Genomic DNA, 19,290 nt, shown 5'->3' with positions numbered 1-19,290 from the left:
TTTAATATTACTTCTGCTTGCATTTCCCTTCCTCAATATACATTCTACATTGCATTGCATTGTACTCACCCATGGGCGCACGAGGGGGGTGTGCCCTACGCGTGCCCTCCCTGAGGGGGGGGGCAATCATAAGCCCTTCATAGCTTTGTCTGATCAAGTATTGCATTAAAAATCCATTTTTCCCGTTTTTAAGAAATTACGCAATTACGTATTACATTTAAGTATAATTACATCGTATAAAAAATTACTTTAAAATCTCACTTTTTCCCTTAACTAAAAATGTTTCATAAAAAAAGCTTCAATCAATACTGCCTTCAGTGTCAATATATATTTGATATTATAGTTTATGATACAATATGTATCAATCCTATGAAAAGATAGATAATTTTTTAGAAACATTTCCATCCATATTTTTCATCCCTTGAAGCATACACCAAAGTATTAAGAGGGATTGCCTGATTTTGTGCCCCCCCCCCTTGGTAATATTGTGCCCCTCCCCCCTCTCTTAAGAAAATTACATAAATATTTTATAACGCTTGTAATATGTAAGTGTGTATAATGATCGAATAGTTTACATAGTTAAAAAAGGTATCAATATTTTTTTTTCAAAAAGGGGGTTTTTAAGGAAGGGCCCAATATTGCCAAAGGGGGGCGCAAAATGTGCCCCCTCTACACAAATGCTCTCGTACGCCCCTGTGCCCCTGGTTTATATACATTAAATGAGAAAACAATTAAAATGAAAATAATTTAAAATCAAATGCAACAGTTAATATTTATTTTCGCATAAACATTTAGCACATTTAACAGTTTTTAAATATTTCACAATTCAACATACAGGACACAGGTACAATGGCTCCTCGCTTCTAAATATGTTTATTTAAAAGGTTGTATACACTTAATACATAAGACTACATGATAACAAAACATTTCATCACTTTTCAGATGTGTCAAACCTTACAATAAATTAAGAGAACATGTTCATGAAAGTTTATTTTGTTTGGGATAGAATACTAGATTTTCTTTATTCCATATGTATATATAGTTCCAGGGTTTCTTATACAATATTTCTACTTGATTTATAAAATTACATTTGGTCACACTCACGTTTCTACTAATTTATCTGTCTTTGACATATTTCTAAAACATTAATTAAAAATGAATGCTCCTTTCATGGTTTTACCACTTTTAGACCAATAATAGAATATACAGTATTTGTACTTCAAGAATATACTTAACCTTAAGATGAAGAAGTTTCTTTTTTAGAAGTACTTCTTTTTTAAATAAAGTTACAATTATATTTTTAAGTATCTAAAGTAATTAAATTATTGTATTCTATTCAAAATTTGGAGTTTATTAAAAGAAAGAAAAATATTTAAAGTTTTTAATGGAACCTGAGCAGGGAACTCTCGTATTGTGGATATCGATAACAATGCTTGATCTTGATCTTTTGTTAATCTGCAGATTAATTTAATCTTTATTCTATATCCCGCATAGTTATCGTACCTACTGACCCAGTCAATGATTGAAGGAAATTGTATCATGGGAGGAATAACTAAGAAGATATGGAAAGGTATAATTTTTATAGATCCTCAAATTACAAGTGCCCAAAGTGGATATCGAGATCAAGTGATGAGGATTGTCAGTATCCAACACAAAAGTTCCCAGCTCCGAAACAAAAGTTCCCAGCTCCGAATCAAAAGTTCCCAGCTCCGAATCATAAAAATATCTTGATAAATTCTATATAAAGAGACAAACTGCGTTGCTGTTTTCTTTTTACACAATAGTTATGACAAAATCCACTTTAACACAATGTTTATATAGACACATTCGTCACATACATTTGACATAAAACATTAATTTACTTTAGTCAAAATTTTTTGTTATCGAAATACTTTTTAATATTAACTCTAAAAACAATATGGCATTTTTAACCTTTTACAATTACGTTTATATGAAATTAAGATAATGTTATTTTTATTTGGTCTGTAGACTAGGACCAAATGTTTAAAAATCAAATCGGTCTTGGCATTTCTTATTAATGTCATGACCCTCAATTGTAATAATTAGATAATTGTAACTATAATAATGTTTGACAAAATGCAGCATTTGCGGAATATGACATTTATTTAACAAACTTAGAGAGAAACTTCATAACAACCTTTTCTGACTTTTGCGTAAGGTTTCCAACGCAAGTGAATTTTACTTGCGCACACTTACGAGCCCTGTATACTCCGCGCAATTCCGCGCAATTCAGCGCAATTCCGCACAATTCCGCACAATTCTGCGCAATTCCGCCCTAATTTGAGTTTCTTAATTTTTTTTCGTCTCTTGATTTCTGAATTAATATACTTTTCATAATTTGAACTTTTTATAAGAAAATGGCCCTGTAATATTTTTCAGTTGTTTTCTTAGGCCTTTGATCACTTTTAAAGAACAAAGATGCTTTGTGAATGTTTAACATGTACGTCTTTCACATATGCATCTTTTCTATTTTCTTTTTGTTAAGTTCTCAAACAGAGTTAATTCTATTTTCACATTATTAAATAGTTTCTTTCTAATTTTTTGTTCCGTCATTCTCGCATTTGGTCAGCTGACCACCTTCATAATCAGCTGATCTTCTTTACAGGTATAAATCAGCTGATTCTGTTTATAGCTTTGTGACTTGGCAGATTCTTGACTCGTGGAGTGAGTGGCGTTTCTGGTTTTGGAGAAGTGGGGATCTAAACAATCAATTCGGAATTTTCAAAAATAATCTTGAAAATGTCAATGTTTTTGGGACGTAACATTTTCCCACTTTTAGAGGCAATTATTATGATTGTTAAAAAAAAACTCTGTCCCCTTCTTTTCCAAGAAAAATAGATCCCTTTGATTAATTACCAAACCACAAAACTATGTTAAAATTATTACTAGCAAATTATTAGCTTTTAAATATAATTTCTAAGAAGTTTCACAGTTTACAAATACTGGATTCCGAAAATGTTTAGTTTTTAAGTCAGGGGTGTATTCAGGAATTTGTCCAGGAGGGGGCTTACATTTTTTTCTTTCGAGAGGGGGCTCAGCACCCGTTGGGGCCTGAAAACCCCCTAAAAACAATAGATTACACAGGTCCAGGGGGGGTTTAGCCCCTATAGCCCAAACCCCTGAATATGCCCCTGTTTTCAGTTTACAATATTGGTTTAGTGGAGATCTGAAATTCAAAATGTTTCAGGGTGAAAATATTCGCATTAATTCTGGAAAAAGTGAAATAAACCTGTTAAACTGTGTTGACCGGCCATCAGTGTGTTTTAGGCTGAGCATGGTAGCGCTGTGAGGAGGAATTACAGAGGATCGGATAGAGTACCTGGTGGCTGGGGCTCTAAACAAAGACGATAATTAACAACTTTTCAACTTAAATTCAAATGATCAGTCACACTTTATCTACTTATCGATGTGGTCCCCATTTGTCAATTAAATGTTCCAAACTGGCGAATAGCTACTTAAACATGAATGAACTTTCTTGATGCTGATGCTAAAAATAATAATTACATAGCAGCTTTTTTCATTAAAGCTTTGGCTTTAAGATATCTCATCGAAAATGTATTTTTAAAAATATCAGAATAATCATCTTCAGTTTAACGAAAAAAAAATCCTCTAAAACCCAGGGAGCAGACACTCCACCCTCATCCTTCCACATTTAAACAAGCCGCACAACCCTCATTCTATCCCGAGAGAAACAACCCCAACCTTTTTTACCCTGAGAGCAGCCACCCCAGCTTAATTTAACCCCGAACGCAGCCACCCCAACCTCAATTAAACCCGAGAGCAGCCACCCCAAAAGCAGCCACCCAAACCTACTTTAGTATCCCAACCTCAATTAACCCGGAAAAGATCCACCTCAACTTCGGTGAACCCCGAGAGCAGCCATCCCCAACCTTGGTTAAACCCTAAGAGAAGCCACCCTATTCTCGATTAAATCTTTAGTGAAGCCATCCTACCCTCGTTTAACCCACCTTGGAATGATATTAGCGGTTGGAACGTCAAAGTCTGATCCTCCAGGGCTAGCGTTGTTGTTCTTCGTAAAGCAGTTGAGACAAGATAAACGAAGACGATATTCACGCTTAAACTTCTCCTGTACAAATATTAATTACTCTAGCTCTTCGTACATAATTATAACGGTACATTTTAAAACCAGTGAGGATTGAGATATATAATTAATAAATAAAGAATTAATACATAATCGAAAACAATAAAAACATAAGTTGGTTTTTACATATATCGTCAATAATTTCCGCTATTTCATCATAATTTAATCCGTCTAAAACATTTTTATTTGACCAGATAAATAATAAATATTTTAACTGTGGAATTCTCCACATATTTTCAACCAGATTTGCTTTTATTAAGTTTGACTAAACTAGAGGTTAGGTTTCATTTTAATGTTATTGGTTAGGTCTAGATTGCAAGTTTACAGGTTGTATATTTGTTATACAAACAAACAACGCTTAGAATATTCAGGGTTACCCATGCAAAGGATGAGACTGTAAAGACGACCTAAAACTTTAAAAAACTTGACGATCCCAAGTTTTAATTTAGTTTTTTTGCCTTGAATATAGTCTTTTACAGGCTTATTAATGATTTGTTGAAGAAAAAAAGAAGTTTATATTTGCAAGGACTCTTGAATAAAAGGAAACAGAGAGTATTGATTTTGTACAGACGTCTCATCCTTTGTGGGTAACCCTGTATATTTCAAAGTTGCAGTTTTTAAATTAAAGCACAAAGTGTAGATTAACGCATAATGCAGAAACCCATATAGATCAATTAACCGCTTTAATGAACATAAACTTTTACTAAAATTTTTAGCAAATATGATTAAATAATATAATATAATATAAATATGCATGATATTAGGGGTCCGGTCTAGAATATGACTGTATAAGTGTAGTTTAAAGTAACCTTTCATGCTCAGATGGCAATGCCCGATTTACAACAGTACCCTTAAAAGCATTTTTTAATAAAGTGTGAGTTAGATATCAATGTTATGGTTTCTATAAACTGTTCATTTTCATTTGCGGTTTCTCTGCGAAAGTGACTTACGTTGCGCATTTCTTGTAAACAACAGAAAACTCAGAGAAATTAAAGCTTTTCGACGGAATCTTCCACAATTGATCAGATTAAGGTTTCAAGGTTACAGTTGTAAATCTGGCAATGTCATCTTTGCATGGAGGGTTACTTTAAATTACAATTACAGTCACTTTAAATAGCCTTATCAAACTTACGCTGAATATCCCGTAGATGAAGGGATTGTAGCAGGAGTTGCTCATGGCCAGCCAGTGGAAGCAGAAGAACAGAATGTTGATGTACTTCCATCTAAACAAGAAAATGCAATCAGAGCTGAAAACTTTAGAATTGTGGATATCGAGATCAAAGATTGATCTCTTCTTTTATTAATCTCAAGATTAATTTAATCTTTAGTTTGTATTCTTAAAAGTGCGTAAAGTTGTTGATTTTCAGACCTCGAACAGCCAATCAGAAGCCTAGAAATTTTGAAATTTTGCGCGCGTAATCATTGAGAGAACTCTCATTGGTTGGAATCCAGCAGGAAAATCCAAAAGAAAGGATTAAGCATAAAATCAGAAGTGTGAAGTCGACAGTGGATAAAGAGATTTAGAAATCAAGATTAAAGGTATCCAATACAGTACAAACCTCAAATATGCAGTACGCTCTCGGAGTACAAGTGTATGGGGAGGTTTTGTATCTTAAATTTTACTCAGTTTTCTCAGAACCGTTTATTAACGAGGAAATATTGCTCTGTGAAAGATTGTAATAGTACATCTTCCGGTGAAAATGTAATCCTGCATACCATAAAGGAGTAGTGGATTTGAATAGTTACATGGAAAACAAATCTCCATTTGATTATTTTCAGAAATCACCCCCGGGTACTGTAATATACAAATTGACCTTTGGAAGTGAAGTACATGGCCTGTACAATTAGTAAAGGACTAGCATACATCATCACTCTATATACTATAACCTCGTTGGTTGGTACATGGGCCCGGGATGGGTATCACCAAAAACTAATTGCATAAACTGGTGATTAAGTATTCGTTGATCCAAAACTTTTCAAGGACTTTAGAAAGATTTTCTGATCACTACATAAGCCGCAATTAGCTTTTTTGAAGAGATAAAAAGTTTTATAAATAAGTTCTCTCTTGGTATTAATTGAAAGTAAGAAAAAGAGGTAATTAGGAACTTTCTCTCCCCTGGAATCTGAGTGATTCGCCTAATCTACTTCTAATTATTGATTGAATGATGCTATGTCACAATCCCTATGGCCACATGCTCAACAGGTATATACTCTATATCATGCACTCGCGCGACGCTGCATTTACTTTATATGTTCATTTCTCTGTGCTCTATACTTGTCATGTCTAACCTAGCCGCAGCGCTTGGGCTCTTTTATACCAATTGCAGAATTTGATGGGTGTGTTTTTTTTTCAAAATGAAGAATGTCGAAAAGCAACATGATGTTTATGGGTTCTGCATAGTAGCCGCATGTATATATATATGTTATATGTTTTCAATTATAACTCATCTGATTTAAGACCTCTTGAAAAGAGCAAAAATGTCTTGAATTTCTAATATTTAACCGGATACAGTTACATTTCTCATACTTGGGCGTGCAATCAAAAATAGAGCAAAGGTCGTACTTGTAAAGTCGTCTCATGAATTTTACCTTAAATGTTTAGTTTGCAGTAGGGAAAATTGTTTCGCACAAATTTTGCAATTTTTTGTATTTCTTTCTCATTTTTCATTTTTTGTTTTCCGAAAATTTCGCATTTTTTCGCGTAATTTGTGAAAATTTTCTCAATGTTTCCCGAATTTTTAGCATATTTTTATTTGTTCATAAAATTCCGCATCGTTTTTTTTCCTTTTGCAAAATTCAAATATTCATAAAAAAAATTTGCAAAATACCGACCAAATTTTGCGAAACTTTTCTTTCGCTGTAAGCCCTTGTTTGTAGTGGCCTAAATACTTACTGGTTGACAGGAGGATGAATAATGTTGATGAGGAAATATGATTGGTATGGGAGCCAGCAGACAGCAAATACCACAACTACCGTAATCAACATCTTGATCACCTTAAACAAATAGGTTTTTAGGAAAAATAGTTCATTGGCCCTAACGATTTGAATTATTTTTACTCAAAAAAAGAAATTCTTAGATAGATAGATAGATAGATAGATATTTGACTAAATATTTAATTAAAAACAATTTAAATTGCACAATTTTTACATTTTAATTTAGACAGGATCTCTTTAACCATTGTTGGTTGTTTTGAATGAGAGGCCCTTCTTCAGCGATACATACAAGTTCAATTTAAATAATACAAAATAAAACAAAAACAATTTAGAACTAAAGGAAAAGGAGGAAAAGGAAAAGTAGTAGATAGAGGAAAGGTATTGAAGAATAGATTTTAAAAGTTCTTGTTGTGAAAATGAAATTCAAATTTAAACAATGATCTCAGTAATGTTTAGAATTTAGAAAAAATAGAATGGAACAAATGAAAAATCTTACATCATTGCTGTTTAAAGGTAGAAAAGGTGAAGTTTCTTTTAAACTTTTTTAATTCTTGAATATTCATGTATTTATATAATCTTTTTACCTTCTTCTTGTTTTTAAGAATCCTATCGTCCCTCACCACATGAGCCTAGTAAAAATAGTTTTTTAAACCATGACATTTCAAATGTTTTTACTTGTGAATGTGATCAAGTAGCATCACGTTTATATTGTATGGTGACAATGAGATTTCCTTCTAGTTTCTGAGATCATTGTTAGTAAATTAGATTGTCATCATGTTTCCTAAAGAAGTGTGCGGAATCTCAAATATGTTCTCTGGTTTCCCTCTTAAAGGGACTGTAGGTGTAATTTCAAGTGACTCTCCATGCAAAGATGGTAATGTCTAATTCACAACGCTTCCCTTGAAAACCTTTGACTGATCACGGTTTTCAGACTTATTCTAATTAATCTACAAAAATGCTTTTAAATGTTGAACCTTTAGTTCGATATCTGTTTTAAGTTTCAAAAATATTCGTCATTTCTTGGCAGAAAAAATATATTTACTTCACTACTTTCTTTTCATCTCTTCAGGGAGGGGTTACCTTATTTGTGACAAAAGGAAGGAAAGGGAAAAATGTAAGTAGTGAAAAAAAATCTGTAAAAAATAGTTTTTCTTGGTTTTCAAAGGATATGAAAATTCGCCATAACTATTATTTTTAAGATTAGTGGTATATATTTTCAACTTTTTTAACAAAATTCATATTTTGATCCACGGCACGTTTAACATAACAATTACCCAAAATAAATAAGTGACAAATTGACCTGTCCGGGTGTTTTAGCGCCCCAGAGTTTCTGTCCTACATTAATGTACGCAGCTGTTAAGATTCCCAAAGGTATTAGGTACTCAATCACCACCAGGAAAGTACAGTACACCTGGGTACAAACACGTTAACAGGATAGTACAGTACACAGTACACCAGGGTACAAACATCATTAATGACTGGATGTCGATTCCACGTGGTTTAAAGTTGTAAAGACGACCATGTAGTCGTACAACGTGATCAGAGGCCGAATTTAAAGAACTTAATTAAGCCGAATTTGGTGACAGTTTCTTTTTAAAATGTTCACAAAAGATTTATTGGTAGCGGCCAAACTCTGTTACTCGCGAATGCCGCAATAAATTATAAGAAGAGATTAAAGTATATATTTTAGGGTTAGGTTAGGTTTAGACACTTTCTGGACCGCGCGCTGCGGCCAGGACAGGCTAGGGGCCGAGAGCCGCTGCTAGAACTGGCTGTCTCTCTCTGTCTTATAATTCATTGCGGCATTCACGAGTAACACAGATTGGTCGCTGCCAGATGATCCTTGGTTCGCAACTTTATTGCAATAAATTCAATTTCCCTGCTTTACTAAAGAAAATAAATGTTTATTGAGAAATAGACAAGAAAAATACCTGGAAAAGGGAAAATGTGAGATTTTTCCCGAACTTGTTTATTTCAATACTGCTTCCACGGACAGCACAGAACGGCTTCATTCCACCGTTCTCAAGATCAAGAACCTACAAATCAACATTACAGGGACTGTAAGCGTAATAAGCAACATTAAAGAGACTGTAAGCGTAATAAGCAATATTAAAGGGACTGTAAGCGTAATTTAAAGGGATCCTACATGCAAAGATGGCAATGCCCGATGGACAACGGTAACCTTAAAGCTTCTTCAAATCAATTGAATGGATACGATATCAATAGTTTTGTTTCCAATTAAACTGTTTCCTTTCATTTGCGGTTTCTCTATTAAAGGGACTCGCGCATTCCTAGTTCAAAAGAAGCACCGGAGAAGGAACTTTTGAGTAAGAAAAACGACGTTTTTTTTCCACATTTTGATTAGATTAATATTTCAAGGGTACCGTTGCAAATCGGGCTTTGTCATCTTTGCATGGAAGGACACTTGAAGTAATACTGTCAGTCCCTTTAAATAAAGACGCAAATAAGAGGTAAAAGAGGGGAGGGGGGGTATTTTTTATAGATTATAATTTATGCCTGTTAGAATCTATAGAAGTGCAATTTTGTTCTCCAAATAAAAATTGAAACTAAAACTCATACAAAATTTTCCGAGGTCATTCAAAATCTTTTATTCCTCTAAAAAAAGAAATCTTATAAAACATCTCTTCAGCAAATCAGAAGATGAAATCAATTAATGAAATCAGAAGATGAAATCAGAAGATGAAATCAATTGATGAGGGTTTTCAGATTTTAGAAATCAGAAGATGAAATCAATTGATGAGGGTTTTCAGATTTTAGAAATCAGAAGATGAAATCAATTGATGAGGGTTTTCAGATTTTAGAAATCAAATTTCTCTGTAAGACTTTATTTGATTTATTTTGATTGTTACTGCTTATTATTTTAAGAATGCATGAAAAATTTTAATTTTATCAATTTTTAATAATTATTATATAGTTATAAAGATTAGATGAAATTTTTTGACTTTTCAAAAAGTTGAAAATATTTTTGAAATGACTTTTGTTAAATAAAAATGAAGTAAGAGTTCTTATTCTAATACAAGAACTGATATGAATTCAACAATGAAAAATTAATAAGTGGTGTAATTAGTAGAATATCTAATTCCTCCTACAAACATGACCCCTCCTATCCAGCTAGTTGAACCTTCCTTCTATGAATCTGATCCCTCCTTAAATCTGACCACTCCATAAGTCTGACCCCTCCATGAACCTGACCCCTCCATGAACCTGACCCCTCCATGAACCTGACCCCTTCATGAACCTGACCCCTCCTTGAACCTGACCCCTCCATGAACCTGACCCCTCCATGAACCTGACCCCTCCATGAACCTGACCCCTCCATGAACTTGACCCCTCCATGAACTGGACTCCTTCATGAACCTAAACCCTCCATGAACATGACCTCTCCATGAACCTGACCCCTCCATCAACCTAAACCCTCCATGAACCTGACCCCTCCATGAACCTGACCTCCTCAAATGAGTAAGCAGGCCCAACAGGAAGAGCTGTCAGAATAGCCATCAGCCAGATACCAAGTATGACGAGCCTAGAATTACAAAAAAATGAGTCCTTGGAATAAGTGTTTATTGGAGAATTATTTTGAGATAACGAAAATTTTGGTAAAGTTATTTGTAGAATATTAGTGATATCTTTACTTACACTTACACATATTTATTCTGAATTTTAAACACTTATTCCAAGGACTCATTTTTTTATTATTAATATTAATTATCGCTATTATTATAATTATCATTTTCATGATTCTAAAGTGATCATATAATTTTCATTGTTATCTTTATCCTTTATTATCCTTACCATGACTAGCATGATCATTCATGAATGACTATTATTATTATTTTCATTAATACTGTGTTAAAGGGGCGCTTCGCCTCCATCTTTGGGTAATATCTTAGCGTTTGCATATAACAAACAAAAAATATTAATATGCAACATTCCTTAATTTCAGTTGCAAGCGACCATAGACCTGTCCAAACGTCATGAGAGTTACTTTACACAATTGGGCCTTATTGGTTTAGCCATTTTCACTTTTAAATACAAACACGCAGACAAACAAAAGGAAAATATTTATACATATAAATATTACATATTCTTCAAATAAATCTAGAACATTTCCTATTGTTTATTAAGATAGGTATTGCTATTAAGAACCTAATACTATAAAGATAAATTTAATTTATTGATTATATATAAATCTAACCAACCTTGCATTTGACTTTGTTTGTTTAGTAGCTAGAGGATAGATGATGGCTTTATGTCTATCCAAGCAGATAGCAACCAGGGTCCAGGTATATATATAGCTAGAGGATATAGTTGATATTTCATAACTTTTTTTTTATGATCTGAGAGTTACTTTGGAAAACATTAATTCCTGGATTTTTGATAATGAAGACGACATTTTCTTATTTTCCTGAAATGTTCGAATGTATATAGGGGATTTTTGGCCTATTATTTTATACACATTATTCGTAAATTTTGAGAATTAGCCTATTTTCCAGCTTTAAGGTGTCTTGTAGAAGTTAGAAAGATCAGAATTTCATATCAAAACAAAACGCCCTGGAAAACCCGGGAATAGTGTTTGATATGGATGTCGTCTTTGATGATTAACATGTGTGTGTTCCTCTATAAACCAAATTCAATTCTTATATGTATTTTCAAAAGACTAAACTATCCCTTTAAAAAAAATATATTTGATGAAAAAAGTTTGCAGTTTCAAACTTTACTTTAAAAATGAATAGTTTAGCATATTTTATAAGAAAAATAAAGTTACTGCAAGAAATGATTTCTCTTTAAGTTAATATTTTTTAAACGCTATGACTCGGCAAAAAAGTGCGCCATGGTTTAAAAATATTGTGTGCAAAAACAGAAGGTTTAAAAAATAAAAGAAAAATGTTTTATTTTTCTATAAGCTTGAAAAGATTGATTCAGTTTGCTAGAAAAGAAGAAAGTTCCAACTTCAGATAGATGCATGCAAAATTGAATTGAAGAAGTTGATGACTCTTTCAATTTAGAACGGGAATTTTGAATTTGAAAACTTTTAAATTCAAGAGATAATGAAAATTCCAAACCTATTTAATTTCTGTGTTATATTTCGACGCCTCTCAGTAGTCGCACTGTGATTTAAAGGTTGCAAAATCTCATGCATAAATCGATGAGAATTTTGCCAATTACTTCTTAAAAACCAAAGCTAACAACAAGTGCTTTTGCTATATAGTATTTAAAGTTTGAGCCGTAAAATCAAAATCCAAAGCATTTCGGCATTCCAAAGTCGACCTTGTCTTAAAAATTGTTGAAACTTATTATAAGCCATGGCTGAATCTTAAAACTTTAACCAATTAAAGACAGGATTAAAAACATGTTAAAAGTGTTGGACGTTGGCCAAGAAACCACAAAATGATAAAATAATCAGTTTTTAAAAATTATAATCATTAAAATACTGATCAGAAATCGCTTTTTAGGGTTTTAACTTACCGATACGATCTGAACTAGGGGGCAGAATTTGCACATGAACTCCGGTAGATCCCATCTTTGGACCAACGCTGCTCGGAACTACAACAGAATCTTACAAATTAAGAAAAATGAAGGCATGAGGATCGAATGTGCCATAGTTTAAATCTTTTTTTATGTTTCTGTACATAATATTTAATATAATTATACGCAATATAACTATGTACAGAACAAAGCATGAAAATCAATTAATGTGTTAAAATCGATATAAAAATCAAATTTGCTAATTTTATGCTTACATTCGATTTTTCGTGAATTTCCGACTTTATAAAAAATGAGATCTGGTGCAATCAAAACTGAATGAAATTCAAAACAAGTTTTATGATGTAATACTGCCTATTCGAAAGGCTAAAAAAGTTGGCTTTCAAAGGAAATGAGTTTTTAACAAAAACTCAAATTTTTTAATCTTTGCAATCAGATAATATAAGTTTGAAAAATAAAAGGTTTTAACCAAGATTGGCCGGTTACAAAAATATAGGGAATAGAGATTAGAAAATTTGAGTTCAAAAACCGAGCTTATTTCCCCTCCTGCTGTTCTGAGTTTCACCAACTTTAAATGATTTTGTCATACTGAGGAAGAAAAATAAAGTACTGACTAGTGACCAGTAATCTACCTGGAATGGAATACAGAAAACTGCAAGGATAACGTCAGCAAAAGCAAGGTTAGCAATGTACATGTTTGTCACCGTCTGCAACAGGTATTTTGATGTAAAGGGGTTGTTTATGAATTTATTGGTGAACCTGACATTAAAAAGCGTTAGTGCCAAAGTGAAAAGTCGCGTTTTACAAGTGAACTAGCTTGGGAACCCAGCGCTGCCAAGGTTACTAAAAGTTACCAGCACGGAAACGATTTTACGAGGATAAAAGAGTTTCGCGATTAAAGTCGAGCTACTCAACTTAGATCCTCAAAACCAAGCTAAAAATATTCCCGTGGGTCTCACGAGTTCAAAGTTTGAGACAAATCGGTCAAAAGTTTCCCGGGTTAAGATCGGACAAGCAAACAGACAGACAGGCAAACAGAGATTTCAATTTTGTATTGTGTAAAAGATGTCTAGATGTATAATGGTTTCTTTCTTCGATTAAATTATGTGATCCAATTCCTTTGATTTTCAGGATAAGAGATTTTCTTTAAAGGATTAAAGAATTTTAGGTTCAGGCATATTAAAGGGCTTCAAAGAAGCCACAAATGCTTTTTGACGAAGTTCAGTCAAAGCCCTTTAAGTTTCATTACACGATTTACAATGACCCAAAATTGTTAAATTATTACAATAATGATGATGATACCTGCATTCTCCTTGATATGACGATCACGTAGATAATGAAGGTATTCCCGAGGATTGAGAGAAGAGAAATCGCGCCGTAGCATAGAGACAGAACCAGGATGATAGATAATGGAACCTAGGATAATATATAATGGAACCTAGGAGAATAGACAATAGAACTTAGGTTAATAGATAATGGAACCTAGGATAGTAATAATAGAACCAGGATAATATATAAGGAAACCTAGGAGAATAGAAAATATAACTTAGGATAATAGATAATGAAAACTAGGATAATAGATAACGGAAACTAGGATAATAGATAACGAGAACTAGGATAATAGATAGTGGAACCTATGAGAATAGATAATAGAACCTAGGATAATAGATAATGGAGCCTGGGATAATGGATAATTGAACCTAGGATAATAGATAATGGAATCTAGGATAATAGATAATGGATCCCAGGATAATAGATAATGAATCCTAGAATAATAGATAATGGAACCAGGAGAATATATAATATAAACTAGAATAATAGATAATGGAGCCTAAGATAATGGATAATTTAGCCTAGGATAATAGATAATGGAACCTAGGATAATAGATAATGGAGCCAAGGATGTAAGATAATAGAATTATACCTCATAGATAGTGGAGCCAAGGATGGAAGATAATAGAATTGTACCTCATAGATAGTGGAGCCAAGGATAGAAGATAATAGAATTGTACCTTATTGATAATGGAGCCAAGGTGATAAGATAATAGAATTGTACCTCATAGATAATGGAGCCACGTTTATAAGATAATAGAATTGTACCTTATAGATAATGGAGCCAAGTTTATAAAATAACAGAATTGTACCTTATAAACTGGAGGTTTGATAGGATCGCAGATGACAAAAGCTTCAAGATCAGAGTTGAGACAATACTCGTATCCATTATCCCAAGTTCTAAAAAGAAATAATAAATTTAGTTAACAAAAAATTATGTTTTTCTTATTTCTTTTCTTTATTAATTGTGTAAACTTTTCCCCATTATAACACATTGTTATAGATCTCTCAGTTGTCGGAAAACCAGTATTTTTTTAACAATAAAGTATCTATCTCAGGATCTCTTTTTCGGAAAAGTTTTAGTGCAATAGAACACAAATTATTTAAAAGACAACAATTCTTTAAATGTGCTTTTCAAAAATCAAATACTTTAAATCCATCCAGTCTTAAACTTTTTTAACTTTTTAAATTAGTCTGTATTGGTCTCACGATTTGCATTATCGTATTCTATACCTGTTAGGTAGGTCGCCAAGGACAGGGAAGAAACAGTGAATATACGCCCTAAATTAATATTTTTTTTTACAAAAATCCAGCTTTTTTAGAATCTTCAAGGGACTATGCACGTAATTGCAAGTGATCGTCAAGTTAGATAGATTTGCATGCACGATTTACAACAGTACCCTGAAAAACGTTGTCTGAGCAGCCATTTTGGAAAAATTAAACAATTTTATTTTTGTAAAGGCAAATGTTCAAAAGGTACTGTTTGATATCAAGCAAATCACAAATCAAATAAGAAAAAACACAGTTTTCCTTAGATATCTCAATAATTTAATGGTTTTTGGTAAAGTTCGGGCCATATAAAGGCTCTAGATTTGACATAGAACAACTTTTAGCGTGTGACTGTTGAGTAGAAATGCATTTTTGAATGGCGACAATCAATTAAAAATTTTCCTAGGCGAAAAATTGGATTTTTTCTGCAAAAAAAATTTAAAATAAGATAACTAAATATGTTGAGAATACTGTATGATCGCCACTGGCTACTTGCACTGATATTTGCGATATTTTTCCCTGCTAATATATGAACAAAGACAGTAAAAAGGGGTACCAGCGCCCTTTTTTCTTTTTTTGGGCTTTAAGTACCCTTTCAAAAGGACTTTTCATAACAGGTTGGATAAATTATCACATTTTACTCCAACCCATGGGAGCGACTCCAAAATCCCGGGAGCAACTCAAATACCCTAGTGGGAGCAATTCAAAAACCCTGAGAGCAGCCACCCCTCCTTTAATTAACAAATTCAAAGTATATTCAATGAAGTACCTGAGGGTGAAGTCCAGACAAAATGTTTCGTTATCGATGACAGTGTAGAGTGGGGACTCCGAGAGGTTAGCTTGAGGATGGGTCATGTACATACGCTCTAAACATGTACATATATAATTAGGTTATGTACATACGCTCTAAACATGTAAAATACTAATCTATAAAAAGGTTTTATGTTGCAGGATATGCTTTGTAAAATACTAATCTGTAAAAAGGTTTTGTGTTGCAGAATATGTTTTGTAAAATACTAATCTGTAAAAAGGTTTTGTGTTGCAGTATATGTTTTGTATACTAATCTGTAAAAAGGTTTTGTGTTGCAGAATATGTTTTGTAAAATACTAATCTGTAAAAAGGTTTTGTGTTGCAGTATATACTAATCTGTAAAAAGGTTTTGTGTTGCAGTATATGTTTTGTATACTAATCTGTAAAAAGGTTTTGTGTTGCAGGATATGTTTTGTAAAATACTAATCTGTAAAAAGGTTTTATGTTACAGGATATGTTTTGTAAAATACTAATCTGTAAAAAGGTTTTATGTTGCAGGATATGTTTTGTAAAATACTAATCTGTAAAAAGGTTTTATGTTGCAGTATATGTTTTGTAAAATACTAATCTTTAAAAAGGTTTTATGTCGCAAGATATGTTTTGTAAAATACAAAAGGTTTTATGTTGCAGGATATGTTTTGTAAAATAGTAATCTGTAAAAAAGTTTAAAAATATATTCTGTTCTGAAAAAAATACGAAAAATCCAAATTCCTTTTACAACTTTGCATGAATGGTTGGTTATTCTCTTTCAAATATGGATTGTTTGAAGTACAACTCTCTCCGAAAAAAAGGAAAAAAATCATGTTGCCCTCTCTCAGAAGCCTAATTACTATCTGATCATAATGAAATTAATATCACAATGTCTTTTAGACGTTAGTTCTACATGGATTAATTATCGGATTAAGTCAATTCTGCTCTAATTAAATTAAAGATAGAATCCTTATTCTAAGGCAAAACAAGATGAAAAACATAATGAGGATGTATATGTGGATACAAAACATAATGAGGATGTATATGTGGATACAAAACATAATATAGATGTATATGTGGATACAAAACATAATGTGGATGTATATGTGAATACAAAACATAATGTGGATGTATATGTGAATACAAAACATAATGTGGATGTATATGTGGATACAAAACAAAATGTGGATGTATATATGTGAATACAAAACATAATGTGGATGTATATGTGAATACAAAACATAATGTGGATGTATATGTGGATACAAAACAAAATGTGGATGTATAATGTGGATACAAAACATAATGTGGATGTATATGTGGATACAAAACATAATGTGGATGTATATGTGGATACAAAACATAATGTAGTTGTATATGTGGATACAAAACATAATTTGGATGTATATGTGGATACAAAACATAATGTGGATGTATACTGTGGATACAAAACATAATGTAGATGTATATGCGGATACAAAACATAATGTAGATGTGTATGTGGATACAAAACATAATGTGGATGTGTATGTGGATACAAAACATAATGTGGATGTATATGTGGATAAAAAACATAATGTGGATGTATATATGTGGATACAAAACATAATGTAGATGTGTATGTGGATACAAAACATAATGTGGATGTGTATGTGGATACAAAACATAATGTGGATGTATAAAACATAATGTGGATGTATACTGTGGATACAAAACATAATGTGGATGTATATATGTGGATACAAAACATAAGGTAGATGTATATGTGGATACAAAACATAATGTGGATGTATAATGTGGATACAAAACATAATGTGGATATATATATGGATACAACAATTCTCATTGAATTAAGACCGTCATAACATAACAGAATTATACAATTTCTCATCTTAATATATTGTATAATAATGTGAAGAGACCTGAGTCAGCATTGAACAAAATTAAAAATATGAAAAAGAAAATTACATTTTCTATTATTCCTTAATGAAAAAGAAAAACAACTTAAATTTTTCATTAGATAACTTTTTATGGATAAAATTAAGAAAGGAATTAAATCTTTTCCACAAACTCTGATTTTCAAATCCCTATATATCTGTAACCCAATGTCGCAGACCTTAGATATTTCAATTTCAAACTATAAGTTATGTTAGATAAAATAGTCAAAGTTTAAAATATCAAAGGTTTACATCTTCAGATTGCAAAGATATAGAGATTGGAAAATGTGTGTTTGTGGCAAATATTCAGTTCCTTTATTTAATAAAAGAAATTTTTAAATAATAGGAATGTTCCATGATATTAAAATGTTTTTGTTGAATAATCGTTTCCTTATTTTCTAATGGCTAAATTGTACTTCAACTAGCAACATATAAAAGTGTCTTCCCATTATCATTCTGCTCATTATGTGCATGTTGAAAACAAATTATGAAGACTTTAATGATCTATAAAATACACAAAAAACGTCTACATTATATAAAACATAAATCCAGAACAAAGGGAGCTTTCATTAGTAAAGGTATAGTATATGCCTGAGTAGCAACGGCCGGTACCCTATAAACATTTTTCGAAGCAAAAGACTTTGAGTTTTTGCCACAAACTCAGATTTTCTAATCACTACATCTTTGCAACCTTTGATATGCAAAACTATAAAATATCAAAGTTGCAAAGTTGCAAAGTTGTCAGGTTGCAAAGTTGTCAGGTTGCAAAGATATATGGATCAGACAATTTGAGTTTGTGGCAAAAACTCAGTTCTTTACTTTGTTTTCCCATTTCAGAGTATTTTTATCAAATTGATTTGCGGCATTGTGCAGCAGAATCAAGTAAAGATATAAAAAATGTATTTTCAAAATGGGGAAAAGTCCGTATATATTTAAAATTATTACTAAGATATATATTCTAAGTAAACGGTACCAGGGTGAATCGGGTATTTACCTCTTTCAGTTGAGTGTAACTTATAGTTAGTTCGACACTTCTTTTAATAAAATAGATATTTCTCTTCGTCAATTATATATTATACATTTGTTTTAATTTTGTTCCTGAAAATGGTACAAAAAAAGAACTAACCTTCAACCTTAGAATTAGTTCGACACTTCTTTTAATAAAATAGATATTTCTCTTCGTCAATTATATATAATACATTTGTTTTAATTTTATTCCTAAAAATGGTACAAAAAAAGAACTAACCTTCAACCTTAGAATTAGTTCGACACTTCTTTTAATAAAATAGATATTTCTCTTCGTCAATTATATATTATACATTTGTTTTAATTTTGTTCCTGAAAATGGTACAAAAAAAAATAACTAACCTTCAACCTTCATGGCTGTATCTCTAGATAAGAATTAATCT

The 19,290-nt window shown here is 32.1% G+C and overlaps 1 protein-coding gene across 1 annotated transcript; it reads right to left on the bottom strand.

Annotated features, from left to right (window-relative positions):
- Window positions 1-784: 784 nt before the first annotated feature.
- Window positions 785-19,290, bottom strand: LOC111708369 (RYamide receptor). Its single transcript, XM_023481711.1, has 18 exons — window positions 19,250-19,290; window positions 15,933-16,029; window positions 15,128-15,175; window positions 14,707-14,794; window positions 13,865-13,978; window positions 13,195-13,269; window positions 12,545-12,622; window positions 11,682-11,695; window positions 11,278-11,373; window positions 10,526-10,601; window positions 8,989-9,093; window positions 8,358-8,468; window positions 7,642-7,686; window positions 7,017-7,117; window positions 5,256-5,346; window positions 3,990-4,108; window positions 3,251-3,355; window positions 785-2,720 (listed from the first exon to the last, which is right to left on the bottom strand). Exons 1-18 carry the CDS (start codon window positions 19,260-19,262, stop codon window positions 2,648-2,650), a joined length of 1,449 nt encoding a protein of 482 aa, XP_023337479.1. The 5' UTR covers window positions 19,263-19,290; the 3' UTR covers window positions 785-2,647.

This window comes from Eurytemora carolleeae, unplaced genomic scaffold (genome assembly GCF_000591075.1).
Source record: "Eurytemora carolleeae unplaced genomic scaffold, Eaff_2.0 scaffold20, whole genome shotgun sequence".
NCBI classification, from domain to species: domain Eukaryota; kingdom Metazoa; phylum Arthropoda; class Copepoda; order Calanoida; family Temoridae; genus Eurytemora; species Eurytemora carolleeae.
Note: the sequence above shows the minus strand (reverse complement) of the source record. Positions and strands in the feature narration are given on the sequence as shown.